Source organism: Corticium candelabrum, chromosome 7, assembly GCF_963422355.1.
Source record: "Corticium candelabrum chromosome 7, ooCorCand1.1, whole genome shotgun sequence".
Lineage (NCBI taxonomy): Eukaryota > Metazoa > Porifera > Homoscleromorpha > Homosclerophorida > Plakinidae > Corticium > Corticium candelabrum.
Window position 1 is genome coordinate 2,571,523 of NC_085091.1, and position 17,500 is coordinate 2,589,022.

The window sequence follows — 17,500 nt, forward strand, 5'->3', positions numbered from 1 at the left end:
AGATGGATGGATGGACAGACAGACACAGTATTTTAATTTGCTTAATTAAAATGTATTGAATATAAATGAAAACAGACAGACAAACAGAAAGACAGACAAACAGACAGACAAACCAAACAGATAAACAGACAAACAGACCAAACAGACAGACAGACAGACAAACATCAGACTTACTTCACAGCTCACATTGCAATATAATAAAAGCTCTACTTGTCTACTGTTCTAGATTTGTAATAGAACTACTAGTATATATGACAGACAGACAAATCCATAAAAACGAAGACAAAATCCGCCCTCTTTAAATGCTTGTTGCAGCAAAGAAAAGCAATTTCTCTAACACCAACAACATCTGTATTAAGTCTACATCGCCAAACTAACAATTTATAATTGAACATCGCATGCCACCTAATTTAATTAATTGGGATGAGCTGATGTCCATAACAAAGACTCAACATAAGCATAAGCCAACATGTGAGCATATACACAAACATTGTTGTCTACACTAATGGGCTTATTTATGAGATTCCATAGTAACTTGGGCACAGCACTTCACCTTGTCCAACCTGTTCTCCAAGACGCGAACTTGCTTTCGTATTCGAACCTGCTGCTGTTGACTCATGTGGACTCTATACATTACAACTAGACTCATTTGTATACCGTAAATCAACAAATGCTCATAAGCTACTTAATTGCAAGAATTTACTAACTTAAATCGGTTACTAACTTTGTAGTTCATATATCCATCAATACTTGGATTCTATTAATTCTATAGTCATTCTACTAAGTCCACTTGGTCTATGCAGACAACATACAAAAACTCACTAACATAGTAAGCAGCACTAGCAGGACTAACCGCACAACTTAGAATGAAATAAGTCCACCAAGACACTCCTGTTTGGAAACCTAGCACTGAGTCGACGAATTGGCTTTGACAAGCCACGAAATCAAAGACATTGAGGACGCAGTACGGATGTTGGCAGGTATTTACCCGGATGTTTATTGAGCCTCGCTGTCACTTCCACGCATGTGTTCAAGAGGCATGAGTAAAATTTACAAACATTTGTTTCTTACAAAGTAGAGTTTGCGACAGTTTACGAACAATTGTGGTTACAAACATGAGTTGATTTATAGTACAACAAATCCATACAACCGCATTATTGTTTATATTATGATTTGTAGTGACGTGTTCTCGGACTAACCAAAAGTGCTGTAGATGGTGATATATAAAATGTAACATTAATTATATAGAAATTTATATTATTATTATATTATTATTTAGATTATTAATAAAATAAAATACTAGATTTTGTAATCTAAAAAATTGCTAAACTTTAAATATTTTTCATTAATTTCTATTCTTAAACATTCATATAAGTTAACTAAATGTGAATGTCCACACACCCGCCCATCTGCTTATGATGCTGACTTATTTTCCTCTCCATTGCTCTGATCTGAATACACAACATGTGAATATATATACAAAGAGATGTGATCGCTTGTGGTATGACCTCTTTCTCTAAATCACGGAAATGAGCTTTCTCTGCTTGTATCTGCTCGTCATATTCATCTGAGAAACACATTGTCAAAGTAGATTGGTGGGTTGGTGTTTACAGAATCACATAAATATACCTTGTTTTGACTGAAGTGTGACCATCTGACGCATGTGCTTTGTGTCCTAGGGAAATAATATGATAATGTCTACTAGTAATTGAAGCCGTGTTTACACCATCGCTACCACAGCTATGAGCCTTCTGAAACCACGATAGAATGGATTGCTCCAAAACTTACGAATTTAGACATTATTTTCCTATTAAGCACGCTATTTGTAAAATCTATCTAAAATCATACAAAGTGATTGTCGTTTTGCATGACCAAAGAGTCTGTAAAAAGTCTGTAGCTGTCAAAGACTGTGTTTCTACTAGCTGCACCTTAAACTAGTTTAGCTTAAACGCGTTCAAAAACTAAACTAGTAAACGAAGCTGTGTTCTATTTGCTTCAGAGCTATAAGCGTGCGTGCGTGCGTGCGTGTGTGTGTTGTGTGTGTGTGTGTGTGTTGTGTGTGTGTGTGTGTGTGTGTGTGTGTGTGTGTGTGTGTGTGTGTGTGTGTGTGTGTGTGTGTGTGTGTGTGTGTGTGTGTGTGTGTGTGTGTGTGTGTTCAGGTAGAGGAACAATTGATCAAATATGGTTGGTTCGTCAGTTAAATGAAAAGTCCATTGAACATGAGTGTGCTGTCCATATTTGTTTTGTTGATCTGGAAAAGCTTTTGACTCCATACCTAGAGAAATTCTCAGACTACTTTTGAAAGAGAGAGGCATCGAGGAACAAGTTGTACAATTGATTGTTGACATTCATGATGGAACACATTGTGTTGTCAAATCTAGTGGTGAGAAATCATCAAAATTTGAAGTTACTACTGGTGCACGTCAGGGTTGTGTTATGTCTCCTGTATTAGTTAATCTCGTCATGGATAAGATTGTATGTGAAGCACTAAACAAAGCTAAAGTTGGCGGAGTAGAAATTGAATACAGGAAAGAGGGAAGTCTCTACATGAACTACAGAGTCAATGCTCAAGGAACTAGTGTCATTAAAGCTGCTATATATGTTGATGATTTAGCTTAAATTGGAAGACCTCGGATGAACTACAAAAGTTAGTAGACAGTCTACATGACTCCTGCTGTAAATGGGGAACAAAAATCAGCATCAAGAAAACAAAAGTTTTGAGCATTGGTTGCGAGCAGGCACGTATTCTTCTTGACGGTTCTGTTCTTGAAAACGTTACAGAGTTTACTTACTTGGGGAGCATCATGAGCCAAGATGGTTGATGCATTGCTGAAATTGATGCTCATATAAGCAAAGCAAGTAAAGTTTTTGGCTCCTGGAAGAAAAGGGTATTTACCAACAGAAAGTTTTCAATCTCCACAGAGATGAAAGTTTTTCGTGCTTTGGTAAGACCTGTTTTGCTATATGGATGTGAGACTTGGTCCGTTACACAACCAAACTTGCACTGCTTAAATACATTCCACATGCGGTGCATTCGATCGATTCTTGGTGTCTCAAGATCAAATAAAATCAAGAATTCAGACAATTTAGAACGAGCGTGTAAAGACCCTATTGCTATGACAATAGAAACAACGATTGCAATGGCTGGGCCATCTGCTGCGCATGAGTGACAATCGTCCCCAAAAACTACTACTTCACAGCAGACTTAGTAATGCAACAAGACCAACACATGGGCCTAAACAGAGATGGATAGATGTTGTCACAAGAGACCTCAGGTCATTAGATATCAGTCTTCGTGATGCTAATAATCGTGCTGCTGGGAGAAGCACTATTACGGTACGTTGCCAAAACCCATAGTGGGTATGGTGGAATCAAGGTTCAAGGTGTGTGTGTGTGTGTGTGTGTGTGTGTGTGTGTGTGTGTGTGTGTGTGTGTGTGTGTGTGTGTGTGTGTGTGTGTGTGTGTGTGTGTGTGTGTGTGTGTGTGTGTGTGTGTGTGTGTGTGTGTGTGTGTGTGTGGTGTACTTATTGTTACTATCAATGTAATTTTTATTTTTTTGTCTATTTATTGTCATTATCATTAATCAATCATTAGTTTGTTGTCAGAATGTATAATTCTTGAAAACACAGGGATGCATCAATGTGATTAAAGATAAGTAACTAAATATCATCAATGTCTCACACTACACTTCAAATTCAGCACATGCACACATGCATAACAGCTGAGTAACTCGTGCACGAAGCGGGCTTGTTATCCACGTTATTTCTCAATTCTGCATGTAGTGCTCTTGTATCACTTGAGATGGATACGATTATCATGCTTACGTTGAGCCGTTGCTATCATCTTTCGTTCCAATAAAATTAATTCGTCATAGATAAAGATCGATGTACGTGCCTGAAAAATACTGTGAAGCAACATGTATGTGTAGCAAGCGGATCCAGAAGAAAGCATGCAGTGTCAATGTTTCCTACGAATCTTTCTTGCAAGATGATGTCAAATCGTTCGTCGTGTTATACGGGAACCGGGCACAATGGCGTGAGAGGGTCTGGTAAGATACGAGGCTATACTTACAGCTATAAATATATTCTTGTACAAAGCGGGCTTGTTATCCACTCAATTCTGTAGTGCTCTTGCATCACTTCCAGTTAACTATTGAGGTGGACGCAATTATCATGCTTTCATTGAGCCGTATGTTTCAATCCAATGATAATTCGTCGTAGCTAGATAAAGATTGATCTCGTATGTCTCCTAGAAATACTGTGAAGCGACATGTAGTGACCGGATCCAGAAGTAAGCAGCGTTTCCTACGAATATATATTGCAAGCCGCCGCCGATTGCTCATCATCAGTCCTACATATAGCAAAAATGTATTGCTCTCTTGAAGATCGCGGATGGTATGTTGGTCGTGCGCAACGGTACATGCATGGTCCCATAGGACCTTCGCTTGGCTTCTAAAAGAACAATGAATTTGTTTGTTTTGCAATTCTTCTGCAAAAATGTAACAGACGCGTAGAACTCTACCCTGAACTTTACCCTGCGCTTCTCAGTTTGACAACAGTTTGACCTTATTTAATGTTTTTGCTAAGGATATGACATCTCGGGTTTTCTGTCATAATGTGTAGGGTTATTACGTCACCCATTGTTGGTGTCCCAAAGTACTGCTGATTGCTTCACTTTCATAGAGTTATTCATAGAGCGATTCACACCTATGAGCTGTTGTTACGTCACCTATTCGCATCCCAAATGACTGCTGATTGGCTCGACAAACTCTCCGAGCATAACAAACGCTTACAAACAAACATAGGTACAAAGATAAGTAGCGACATACCGACAGACAAACTGGAAGTCAATTCAGCCCGTTTAGAGTGAGCTTCTCACAAAGCAGTCCACCACTCATTGCGGTGTCCTTCTTTTACACTCGTAGCATAAATAACTAAACCAGTTCAAGAAAGCGACTGTTTCCACTAGACACTTGCACATCCAGGATGTGCAAAACAAACCGTCTAGGAATGCCACATAGTGAACACAGTAGCAACCGGGAGAGACCACAAATTTGACAGAAATGCTGGATGCATGTCACAGTGTGATCAATATGATGTGTCTTTTGGAGGAGATTTCCTGCAGCGTAAGTTCCAGAGTATGTCTACTTCAATCAGATTTCACAAACAGAAAAAAACTCTAGCTGTAGTCACTGAGTTGTTTTCTACGAAACAAGAGACGCTGATTGATCATATAGAATTGCACTGCGTGCATACCAGCTGGTCTTTAGTGAAGCATTAAGAAACCAAATCTGGTCTTTAGATAGCCGATTTCTGGCTATGCAGCAACACAGCGACATCAAAGGCTATTCACCAGACCCGTTTCTCACCCAGAAGTATGATACGCAGAAAGGGTCTGGCTACGCAAAACTACTAAGTAGGTCAGTTTCTGCATGACTCCAATGTCTAGTTCTAACACACACACAGTACACTCGTTGAGGGTATTAGTTGAACCTACATTGCGCTGGCTTCCCATCTTGCTGTTCGAATTGTGTCAAGCATAGCAACGCTTGTTGTACCCTCACATTCCGTACCATTGGTTGGCAGTGAGAGACATGCTGTCGGTTATAATCACCCTGTTGGTGGTCCATTGAACTTGTGATGTGACTGTTTCACAACACTTCCATTTCCAATTATCTGTCCAATTTAAACAAGCACTCTTTGCGTGCGGGCTCCGCCCCAGACTTCTAACCTGCGCGTGTTAAGACTGGTTTACAATACACCTCGCGAGGTGTATTGTGAACCAGGCTTTAGGAGGGACTGTAAAAGAGGCTAAGTGTACACAGGTACAGGTGTATTGACAGAGGGACATACAGACCAACACATATGCAGTCACTAGCCTCGGCCTCCCAGACCCGATTCAAAATCGTCCTCCACGGGTCTGGGATGGTACCGCCTCTTCTCAATATATTGTGGTTGGTCCTAGGACCAGCATTAGTGTTCAGTTTCATAAATGCATACCTTTCCAATTACTGGCCGTAATACAAGAACGACAAAGACATGTCCCGCTAGAACATCGTGTCACATCCCGCTGCATGGGTACCTTTGTGTTTACAGTGGCTACGGTTTTATCATTTGTGTGTTAGTAGGGAACGCAAACAGGACGTTAGAAAACACTTTCTTTTACTAGTGGTGCCACGGACGCAATAGGCATGTGTCTGATCGCCGTGAATCCGCTGCGAGCAGCTGATAGTTGCGCATAGAGCCGCGAATTCGTGATGAAAATTCGTGATGCGTGCATCCGCTATGACTCGATCGTCCAGATTCGATGTGACTTGCCGCAAAATCTCAACAAAACTTCGCCGTGAATTCTCTGCAAGACTATCTCTAGTAGATGTGATCATGAAGTTGTTGAGCATGCAGCTGGCTGGGTAGTAAGCATCGGTTCGAACAAACGGCTTTACTAGGTGTCGTTACTGCCGTTGACAGGCGCAGAATACAAACCACAATGTGTAGGGACGTGAGTTTGCGTGAAGAGCGCACTACAAGTCGTTGTTTGTGTACAGTGTAGTCTTTGATAGACAGCAGATATCCATGAGATGTCTTCGTTGATTACATCCGTAATTGGAAAGGTATGCATTATGAAACTGAACACTAATGCTGGTCCTAGGACCAACCACAATATATTGAGAAGAGGCGGTACCATCCCAGACCCGTGGAGGACGATTTTGAATCGGCGCTACACGGGTCTGGGAGGCCGAGGCTATGCAGTCACACAAACAAACTGCACACACAAAACGCTTTCCATCCTGAATTCCATACTTTGCCAGAATTTTTGCGGCTTGAAGCTAGTTTGAAATCTTTCAAAAGCTCTTCGCTCTCCTTCTGTAGAGCCTCAATGGCCGCTCTAACGAATGTCCCGTATAAAGACTCACGTAACAATCAGTCAACACGATTTCATACCTTTGTCTTCGAATCGCGTTCTGTGCCTCGGTGTCGTATTGCTTTCTGTTTCCTTCTAGAAGTCGGTACTGCCTCTGAAGCTTCGCTAAATCTTGTTCAGCTGAGAGAGAAAAAAACACAAAACTTTTTCGTTGATTTGAGAGAGTTTCTTATACGCTAGGCTTACCTTGACCGTCTCCTTCAGAATCACTAAGCTCTGAGCGGCTGTAAACGCGCCTCATCGTCGCCACAACTACAACTCTGTAATCTCCTGGTTTGTCTAGCTGCCTAGCAACCAACGCGCATGCTTTATCACATACGGGAACTACAAAGCAACAATTCATGTGACTAGTGTTTTCATCCGGGTCCCTATTGCGCACTTGAGGTAGGTGAGCGCGACGGTTGCGACTTCTGCAGGTGAGTTCGAGTTCGAATGCCCATCGGAGTAATTACCAGGCAGATTTCGGTCACGACATAACGGGCAATCGTGCCGACAGTCGATCACGGGTCATGTTACCTACGGGACCCCCTTCGGGGGCACTCACATGGTGTCGGTCCTCCGCTAGTCTCCACGTTTCAACACTTTTCGGGTCGTGCAATCGGTAGAACGAATGTTTTCGATCGTGTCCTCTCGAGTCTCGTTGGCGAAAATGTCTCGCAAGTCGTCTCGATGATGTAAGTCGCCGTCAGTACGGAAGACGTCTTTTCTGTGCTTGTAACCATCATCCGGGCAGTGTACTGAGTATTGCGGCCGTGTTTCTGTGCTCCGAGACCGTGGACGTACGTCTCAGCGTATCTGTGAGTGACACGAGTGGGCGTGGCAGTTGCTGTTTGATGGATTGTGGTCTTTTAGGGAGCATTTATGGTCTCGTCTGGTTTATAGACTGTGCTCCTTGAGTTTATTGTTGGTTTTCAGGCGAGGTTTTGGCAGATCTGCTACGCCCACACATGATGATGTCATTGCAGGACGTGCACATGCGCAGTGGCTGTTAGGTTTGCTAAATGACGTTTCTTGGTTGCAGGAGTTTTCTCGTTGAGGTTGACGGTGATTTGAAAATGTCTGATTCGGATTCAGGAAAAAGGTGAGGGAGGCTGTGTGGCTGTTGGATGATAGATGAGTGGTAATTGAGGGATTGTTTGTAGGTCGCCTGAGATAGAAGAGAGGCCAAAGGCCGATCACAGAAGTGGCAGTGAGTCGCCGTCGGAGCACAGTGCTGATGAGGCAAATTTGAACACACACACACACACACACACACACACACACACACACACACACACACACATGGTCATGGACACACGTGCACACACACAATGGACGGACAACACACATACATACAGATGGACGGACACACCATTGTTCTCCCCAGGCATCTCCAGTGTTCTCGCCAGGAGAAGTAGTCAGTGGGTCGGCGCCGAAGGCGTTGAAAATTTTTTTGGGTGTGGTCTTGTTTTTAGTAGGCGTGGTCATTTTTGTACTTTTATTCGCCAATCGAATTGTGCGAGAGTAACCATAATGACTAAGCTTATCACCTATCGCGAAAGATACGTCTCTTTTTTTTCTTGGCCCACAGTTTCACAGCCGAGTGAAAAGGAAACTCGGCAACATCTGGACCTTCCACTGCGATCCGTAATAAAGCATCTAACGTATCTTCCTTCAGTCTGTAAGATCGGCGGTCTTGTCATGCTTCTGACACAAAACGCAAAGCATGCCTTTGCTTTGGCTGTCGTAACGAAGCCATTCCATTCGACCAACTCGCCACTTGGAACGAAATCCCATCGACTGCTTCGATGACGTCGCCGAAGACGATTTTCGCAAACGCGACGACTGCTTTGAAGAGGAACTCTTGCCCAGAGAGTCAGCTGTTGACAGCAGCTCGACTTCGCTTTCATCGCTGGACTGTGCGACTTCCTCTTCCAACTCGACCGAGATTTCGACGTTTGATTCGCTGGACGAATCGCTTTGTAGTCTTGGTCGTTTCGGCGACGAAAGAGCATCAGCAGGCTTGAAGAACCGACGAATAGACATGTCGTAAACAAAGTCAAAGCCGGGGAAGCAACAAATTGACGGTTACCCGGATAATACAAAAGAAGACTATAGTACAAAAGCGTTTTAGGCGTTCATCCACACAGCAAGGGTCGGGCAAGGCCGCTGGTGGGGCGGAAGCCGGCAACTATGGGCTCGTCCGACCCGCGCCGACCCATGTAGCGAGAACCCTGCATCTCAAGATGTGGCGGCATGCCTTGGCTAAATTTTACAAAGACACGCCCATTCCCGCCATCCCTTGGCTAGTGCCGCCATGCCTTGACTTATGCCTGTCACGCCTTACTATCTATGTTCTAGGCAAGAAATGGGTGACCAGTGGTTTGGGTTCTTGTGTCTACAAATAAAACACCTGTTGTTGCTGTTGTTGTGGAAAGTCCAAAAGCAACGTCATAGAGAGCGCTATGTCCAAAATATACTTATGACGTTGTTTCAAATCTGATCCTTCGAATCTGATGGCGACCTCATTTGGTGGGGTATTCGCCCACATTCCAATCCTTATGTGAGTCACGCCCTTGACAGCTGTTTGTGCCCTACATCAATGTGTCAGATTGTGTTGTTGAAGTGATAGGTGCGTTTTTGGCACCTACAGAAGCCAATCTGGGAGGCTGGGAGGCGTTACCCCGCACAGGATGTAAGACAATGCACTGATTACAGACACCAAAATGCGCTTGAATGGCATCGAAGTCTAAGTTAGCAAAAGCATTGCTCAGGTTAGTGTAGACATGTTTGCAGTTTCGAAAAACTTGTAGATCTTGGCGAGCATGCTGATGCGCTGCACGTCTCTATGGAAAATTGTCACCGACTGCTTAGGGAACTTGTCTATTAGTGCTAAGTTACTAACTAAAGCTATTACAATCGATTTTGTGATTTGTATTGGCTTGGAATATATTGGGGGCGTTAATTAAAGGGTTAGTGATAGCTTGTTTGTGTTGTACTCTGTCCACGCATAGAAATATTGTACAGTTGACATTTTAGACCAAACACAAGCACCCTATGTTGCTCTAGCACTGCACCGCAAAGCCAGGAAATCCCACTCAGATGATCACGCCCACATTTGAAACAATCACGCCCACAAGTGCATTCCATTTAACCACGCCTACACCACCACGCCTTTGAGATATTCTGGGGAGAATGCTGCACACACAGACACACAATGGACAGACAACACACACACACACACACACACACACACACACACACACACACACACACACACACACAGACGGATGGACAAACTTTAACACATGGATGGATGGACACACACATGGATGGGCAAACTTTGACACATGAACAGATGGACACAGACATGGACCAGAGGAGGACGATTAGTAACGTGCACACTTTGAGGGTGGTTTAGTCGTCAACCAGTGAGCAATGTCGAAATCCCGTACTTGATCATGTGGTTTGCCTCATTGCATGCAGCAGTGTCTTGGGGGCAACATCCTGCAGTGGCAGTAGTCATGGTTTGAGGGCCTGCAAATCGTTCTATTACAATATCCCTTGTTTTCCCGTAGTGGATGCAAGACTAGTGCTTATTCATAAGAATGAAAACGGCGAGCAAGGTGTTGCTTGATGGATTCTGCATGACGTTACAATGTGTCTTATTTGACATATACAGGCAAGACTGGTCTACTACACGTAGCTGGTATGAGGAAACCGGTAGAATACGCGTACTAGATCTCGCACTATATGTCTAGGTACGTAGCCAGCCCCAGTCCTCCTTTTCATCACCCGGACAGCAGTGGATTCACGTAATATTTGTAAATCACTGTAGAGTGCTACCAGTTTGTCTAATCGCTTGTATGTTTTTGCTGAACTCATGAGAATGTGAACAGTCAGATGCGAGCAGGCGCGTGCGCTAGCTTGTAAATGTAGACCGATTTTGGTCGCTACACGCAAATAACGATAAGTAAGTCATAGGTTGAAGCTCCACGTACGATCAGCAATAGTTATTCCTTTCTTCTGTCGACTATAGAAGAGCTAGCATTTGTAACCACAGAGAAACGGAACGAATTCCAACAGACAATGTAAGTATTGTATGAGTTCTTCCGCGGGCGATTTCGTTGAACAAGAGGACACGTTCCATTGTCTAGACAATATCTAGATGCAGCACTATGCTAGAAAGTTCCTACAAAGAGCAAAGTTTGCTACTTCAAACTGTAGGCGTGGCTTTAGTGCACGTTAGTAAACGCCCTCCTCTGGACATGGGCACACACACACACACACACACACACACACACACACACACACACACACACACACAATGACACACAGATGGATGTACACACACCACACATACCCGAGTTGAAGTTTCAACATGCTAATGACATTTTATACTGTCAGGGTGATAAGTCAAAGTCTAAAGGCTCTGCCAATGGAAGGAGAAGTTACAGAAAACGTGATAGTGGTGATGAGAGTGGTGGGAGCAGAAGCCGAAGTCGAAGCAGAAGTAGGAGCCGCAGCAGGAGTCATAGCCCTCGTAGAAGTCGCAGTCCTCACAGCTCTCCAACCAGATCATCTAGACGGGACCGATCACCAGGAGACAAAGGTATCAGATTTCTTACATACACATGGACACACACACACACACACACACACACACACACACACACACACACACACCAAACTTGTCTGATGTACAACGTTTTACAATTTTTTCTATGTTCATTGTCAGGCTATGAACTGTTTGTTGGTCAGCTACCGTACAGTTGCGAGGAATACGAAGTGAAGAAATTTCTAAAAAAGAAAGGCTTCCATCCTATAGAGGTTCGCATGCCAAGAGACAGAAACACAGGACAACCTCGCGGGTCAGCAATAAAACACACTCGATAACCTCGTTACTTAACCAGGTGTAACAAAAACGTGCACGTCTCCAGGTTTGCTTTCGTGTTGTTCGAGACTGCCGCCGAAGTTGACGAAGCAACCGAACTCAACGGTACGACGATGGGCGGCCGTCAGCTGCGAATCAACCACGCAAACGAGAAACCGTACGCGGCCACTCGTGGTGGCGGCCGAGACAGCTACGGCGGCCGGGACAGCTACGGGGGACGGCGAGACTACAGAGGAAGGTCAGGCTACGGCGGCGGCGGGAGAGACTACGGTGGCAGCAGCAGTGGGAGATCGGACAGACGAGAGGTGCATTCGCCGAGCAAGACGCTGTTTGTGAGGAACCTCGCTTACGACACGTCGGAGGACATGCTGTTGAAGGAGTTCTCAAGAGCTCATAGCATCTCTCTCCCGACAACAGGAGACGGCAGTTTGAAAGGGTTGGTTGTGATTGATGTGACAGGATGGATCTGTCTGTCTCTGTCTGTCTGTCTGTATGTCTCGTGTTGTCTTTTGTCTGTTTGTTTGTGTGTCTCTCTGTTGGCTGTTGTACGGTGGTGGTCGAATTTTGGGTGTTTCTAGGTTTGGGTTTATTGATTTTGACAAGGTGGAAGATGCTGAACGTGCGTTGAAGAAGTTTGATGGGATTAGGATCAATGGGAGGGAGATTCGACTGGAATTCAAGAAAGCCTCGGATAAGGACAGGGACTCGTTCGGGTATCGCAGTCGTGGCAGGCACTACTAGTGGTGAGTTGTGATGTTGTGTGTATATGTGAGACGTGCATGATGCATGCATGTGCACACTGACAGTTGCACACACACTGACACACACACATGCTCACACAGACACAGACACACACACACACACACACACACACACACACACCCACACACACACACACACACACACACCTCTCTCCACTGCAATAGACTCACACTTTCTTGTCGTGTACAGAAACGACAACACAACTCTGGGATTACGGAAACAGAAGTTGAGACACTATTGACGTCATTAAGTTTAGGAACGAGCTACAGACAGTGTTTCTGCCACTAGCAAGTCAATGTAACACCGATGAGCGGTGTGGTCTGTTTTGTCTTTACTCGTGTGTGTTACTGCATGTCTACGGTCGTGTGGTGGCCAGCAGCTTCTTGATTTCTGCGATCGCTTTGCCTGGGTTGAGACCCTTTGGACACACGTTTGTGCAATTCATGATGGTATGACATGGATAGACGGACGACTCGTCGCTCATCTTGGCCAGTCGTTCTCTTTGAAAGTCGTCCTAGACACACGACTAAATGAGTATGTAGTCACAGGTTGAGTGTACCCTATTGATATTAATTACTTTGACATCTAAAACATTTCTTATTTTAAACACTAATTTTTTGGTACAGTACCCTATTGATATTAATTAATTCAAGATCTAAAACATTTTATTTCAAACACTTAATTGATTGACACAGTGTACCCTATTCATATTAATTACTTTGAGATCTAAACCTTTCTTTGTTTCGAACACAAAGTTCTTGACACTTCTGAGTGGAATCTGAGGCAAAAATTTTCGGTGGGCATCGTGCTAGCAGAAGAGGTTGACCTGACATTTTAAGTTTTGGGCATTCAATCCTATTTGATTTCCCAATCCTTTCTTGTAATTATCGACATCAACATTTAGGCCACAAGAAGGAAATTAGTTGTTTGACAGGAAATTTGGCTCAAATTCTATTTCTATTTTTTACAATTAATAATGTTTGTATTAAGTAACATATGAGCTACCAAAGCAGAGTCAGAATTTTGCAATAGCTGTTTCAGAACACATTAGGGAAACTATGAGCAACCAAGGATCCTAGGCTACGTATAGACCAACAGATAAGCTTTGTAGAGTGTACACGCCGAGCAGCACTGCACAAACCGACTAGGGACAGCGGTAAATCTGCACACTACACTAACTGACAGAAGAAGTGAACAGCGCATGCCTCTACAGCAATTGGCCACTTTACTGACTCATTCTGCTAGTACACATGTACCCAGATGCAGTCCAGATAATTTACCTATGCGTACACAGTGGTGTTGGAAGATGTTCGTGGGGGGATGTACCAAGGATGGGATGTCATCATCAGTATCTACCTCACTTGCCAGACTGTAAACAGACTTGCAAAAGTCGGTAGCACAAAATTTAAATTGCTACAGTGAGAAAGGGGGATGAGCTCACAGATGTTCCTACACACGTCTACTGTACGAGAGACTTTCTAGTTCCGTGAGACCTATTACAACAATTGTGATTTGTAAATCCCGTTCAAACATAGTTTGGCAGACATAATCAGGGTTCCAGGTGGTCGTCAATTTTGGAGCCAAATTTGGGTGTTACTGCCTCTGGAGCCCAGACCCAAGCTGGAGCCAAAGCCCTTGGGCACCCAGAGGCTTGCAGCTCACTACTAAGGGTTAGCTCTACAACTTGCATACTGTATACATATGTAAAGTACCCTCAGCCGTCATCTTCCGTGTAGCCTTGCATAGACAGATCATTGATAGCATAATTCTCGTACTGGCAGGACCCAGAGTCCAGACTCTGACATGCATATGACATCGACAGAGACTGGACTCCAGCACAGGGACACATAAATATTTAATTTCACTGCTAACTTGGAGCCAAATGATTCGTGTAAGTTTGGCTCCATTGCCCCGGTAACAACATCCCTGATAATATGTCCTTTCACTACCATAGTACAAGTGCATGCACAGTCAGAATAATAAAAATCAATAAAAAAATCAATGGCATGGCTAAAAATCGGTGTGCACGCTTCTGTCAAACAATTAAACTTCTTTGTGTGGCCTTCGTTCAATTTCTCTATTTTCTTGCATCATATTCACTACTTATTGCTATCAAAATGTAGACTGTTACAGTATTACAGTAATGTCTTAAGCATCACGCGTCTGGGGATGGGTCATCAACTTGATATTAATTAGATTTTGCTGGCTGATTCGGTCAGTTGTCTAGTTGTTGGGCCGCTCATTGATTCCCTACTATCTATGCAATAACTATTATGCCTTGACCAATCATGTGGTATATGTCTAATTGAAACAAAATTGTGGTCGGTCATGAACACCAGTTGGTTTGTCAATTCCGCTATATTCCACTCTGAAAGTGCAAGGCTACCGCTTTTCTTCGATTCAAATTTTAATTCTTAGCTAGAGTTTCAACTGCGGCGTATATTTGAGAGGTGGTGTTTATTCAAAGGCGGCATTTATTTGTTAAACGCTGTCTGTGCTTTAGGAGTGCGTAGGTGTACAGGCTGTTGGTTTGACACCTTTTCAAGAGAACACAATACTTAACATACTGTGTATGTACACATTTCACACCTTGAGACCACATGTGGTGAAACAGTATCCCGGTAGTCTAAAGAAATGTTTGCCTCACGTAGAAATCGTACGATTTTTCCTTCAAACTTGGAGCAATAGATCTTGATAGAGATCTATTGGAATTCGTTGAAATGTGGCATTTATTCAAGGGCGGCATTTATTATTGATTTAAGTACCAATATATATTTGCATTTTCTAACTCAACGACTACGGTAACACTGCCATACACGTACAGTACAGAACAAAAACAAGGGAGGGAGGGAGTCTGGTCTGGGTCACCCGGTCCTCCTCAAGCAATGTCCTCATTGGGTACACACATACGGGATCTCAACTAGACTTCCACCCTCATCCCCCTCGTCCCCACTGGTCTTTCTCTCAAGCAGTCAGGCACTGATGGTTCTAACATTCGTCAGATAGAAGACATCGAATTAAGGTAAGAAGTCAACAATGTTTTGTACACACACCCAAAGGCAAAAGCCCAAACATATGGCAATTTTTGAGGACCCAAAATATATTAATTCATTATCCTATAATTTGCTGAGGGTAAAATTTTCAAAAATAATATTACTTGAAGACATTGGAAGCAGTAGGGTACTAAATTGTACATTCAGTGTTACAGTATGGTCACTCCATGTCTGTTTATTGTACGATGTACTTACCCGGCTGTCGACCATCCATCGATATGATTGCAGTAGAGCCGCAGGGCCGAGGAATTTATCGCCCTGCCACCAATATGATGGACACGAAGTGCTACAACATGCACACAGAATGCACTCATACAAACCGTCCTACATGCACAACATCAGTAATCATTTAGGATCGGCATGTGATGATAATTTACGTACCAGCTTTGCACGGTCGTCTACAGACTGTCTGTATTGGTCTTTCCCGGCTTCCGACGAATCCTTCTTCTTCAAGTACGGCTCAATAGAATGGTATTGCTCATAGAACACGGACATATCCTAAAACGCAAACAAAGTGTCATCAAGTCGTTCAACATGCGGTTGATCAGACAAATACAATATAATAACGGCATTCTCCTTCCTTATTACGAACTAGAAAAAGTGTGTGTGTGTGTGTGTGTGTGTGTGTGTGTGTGTGTGTGTGTGTGTATGTGTATGCGTGTGCGTACGTGCATGCATACATGTGTGTGTGTGTGTGTGTGTGTGTGTGTGTGTGTGTGTGTGTGTGTGTGTGTGTGTGTGTGTGTGTGTTTGTGTGTGTTTGTGTGTGTGTGTTTTGTCATTGACCTAATATTGCTGTATGCTCATTACATACTTGACTGTCAATGTAAGACTGAGCCTCAAGGAAGTCACCACACCATCACATTTATCCATACAATTTGGCTTCCATCAAAAACATCCAAATAATCAAGGCAGTACTGCAGTGTGCAGACTGTCCACTGGTGTGTGCACACTTACAGTCAAGTAGCCTTATTTCCTAGTTAGTGTTAGTGACATCTCCTGGTGACACTTGACCAGCATCACCATTCCAGTGGGGGTCACATCTGATATTCCCATAGTTTTCATGCATTTCTAGATGCTACACTGATTGGGTAATAATACAGCAGTAAAACAGCAACATTTCCTGTAGCAGTCTTTGCTGCATCTGGTCAAGCCAGAAAAAATAGATCGAGAGTCTATCTGTCCAGCTCTGCTCTGGCAGTCCAGCTACTGTGCAGCAAACTATCTGGTATGTACTGTGTGTGAATCAGGATCAAGCCTACTGTACAATGCCAAAGCACTAGAAGTGGACAATTGTATCTTACCGGTACTAGATCTTTCACTACGTACATGTGTGGCAGAGGGTAGATGTTGGATACTTTGGATGTGTTGGTGTCGATGCGACTGTAGACAAGAGACAGAGTGACAAAGTTGTTAGTGAACTGAGATTCTTGTGCACACACCTGATACACGCTAGAGTATTACTGCCGTTCACGTTCATCGAGCAGGAACCGCAGATTCCTAGAATTACAGAGACATGTTCATTGGATTTATAAGATGGACAGACAGACAAACAGACAGGCAGACAGACAGACAGACAGAGAGAAACAGACAGACAGACAGAGATAAACAGACAAACAGATTGGATATGTAATTGCCAGCTGGAATGAAAAGTGTGATTGTGGAGCTACATTGGATGAGTTGGGTTATTACTTACTTACTGTAAAAAGGGTGGTGGCCCAGTTTGGTCACATGATTCAGTGGTATGTGAATGGGATGACAGCTCCAGATACATCACAAGCGAGAACCTAGAGATAGATATAGCAACAGTAATAACCGACCAGATATCGTTGTGTTCGATGTCGGGTCAGGCACTAATGTGGAATTAGATGTGGCTCTTTCACATCCCTGG

General features: G+C 43.5%; 3 protein-coding genes across 3 annotated transcripts in view; 1 reads left to right on the forward strand and 2 right to left on the reverse strand.

Annotated features, from left to right (window-relative positions):
• The window catches only part of LOC134182255 (coiled-coil domain-containing protein 63-like), a 14,415-nt gene extending 7,216 nt beyond the window's left edge, over nt 1-7,199 (reverse strand). Inside the window, exons 1-7 of the mRNA XM_062649642.1 lie at nt 7,108-7,199; nt 6,942-7,041; nt 6,801-6,885; nt 1,630-1,675; nt 1,509-1,567; nt 1,402-1,451; nt 554-626 (exon numbers count right to left, since the gene is read on the reverse strand). Coding sequence (XP_062505626.1) covers nt 554-626; nt 1,402-1,451; nt 1,509-1,567; nt 1,630-1,675; nt 6,801-6,885; nt 6,942-7,041; nt 7,108-7,162 — 468 coding nt within the window. The 5' untranslated portion in view covers nt 7,163-7,199. The remainder of the gene's footprint in view (nt 1-553; nt 627-1,401; nt 1,452-1,508; nt 1,568-1,629; nt 1,676-6,800; nt 6,886-6,941; nt 7,042-7,107) is intronic.
• Nucleotides 7,200-7,285: 86 nt separating this feature from the next.
• LOC134182195 (uncharacterized) lies at nt 7,286-12,890 on the forward strand. The gene is made up of 8 exons (XM_062649571.1): nt 7,286-7,337; nt 7,943-8,002; nt 8,064-8,142; nt 11,308-11,512; nt 11,639-11,771; nt 11,841-12,230; nt 12,373-12,537; nt 12,746-12,890. Exons 2-7 carry the CDS (start codon nt 7,977-7,979, stop codon nt 12,533-12,535), a joined length of 996 nt encoding a protein of 331 aa, XP_062505555.1. The 5' UTR covers nt 7,286-7,337; nt 7,943-7,976; the 3' UTR covers nt 12,536-12,537; nt 12,746-12,890.
• Nucleotides 12,891-12,911: 21 nt separating this feature from the next.
• The window catches only part of LOC134182197 (succinate dehydrogenase [ubiquinone] iron-sulfur subunit, mitochondrial-like), a 6,505-nt gene continuing 1,916 nt past the window's right edge, over nt 12,912-17,500 (reverse strand). The window contains exons 5-9 of the mRNA XM_062649572.1: nt 17,052-17,109; nt 16,914-16,992; nt 15,991-16,107; nt 15,805-15,933; nt 12,912-13,070 (exon numbers count right to left, since the gene is read on the reverse strand). Of these exons, the coding sequence (XP_062505556.1) occupies nt 12,912-13,070; nt 15,805-15,933; nt 15,991-16,107; nt 16,914-16,992; nt 17,052-17,109 (542 nt within the window). The remainder of the gene's footprint in view (nt 13,071-15,804; nt 15,934-15,990; nt 16,108-16,913; nt 16,993-17,051; nt 17,110-17,500) is intronic.

Bases quoted from the DNA above. Each gene is read 5' to 3' on its own strand.
- LOC134182195 (XM_062649571.1), top strand. From the start codon at position 7,977: ATGTCTGATTCGGATTCAGGAAAAAG. The intron at 11,513-11,638 runs GTATCAGATTTC...GTTCATTGTCAG, and splicing joins CCGATCACCAGGAGACAAAG to GCTATGAACTGTTTGTTGGT. The intron at 12,231-12,372 runs GTTGGTTGTGAT...GGGTGTTTCTAG, and splicing joins GGAGACGGCAGTTTGAAAGG to GTTTGGGTTTATTGATTTTG.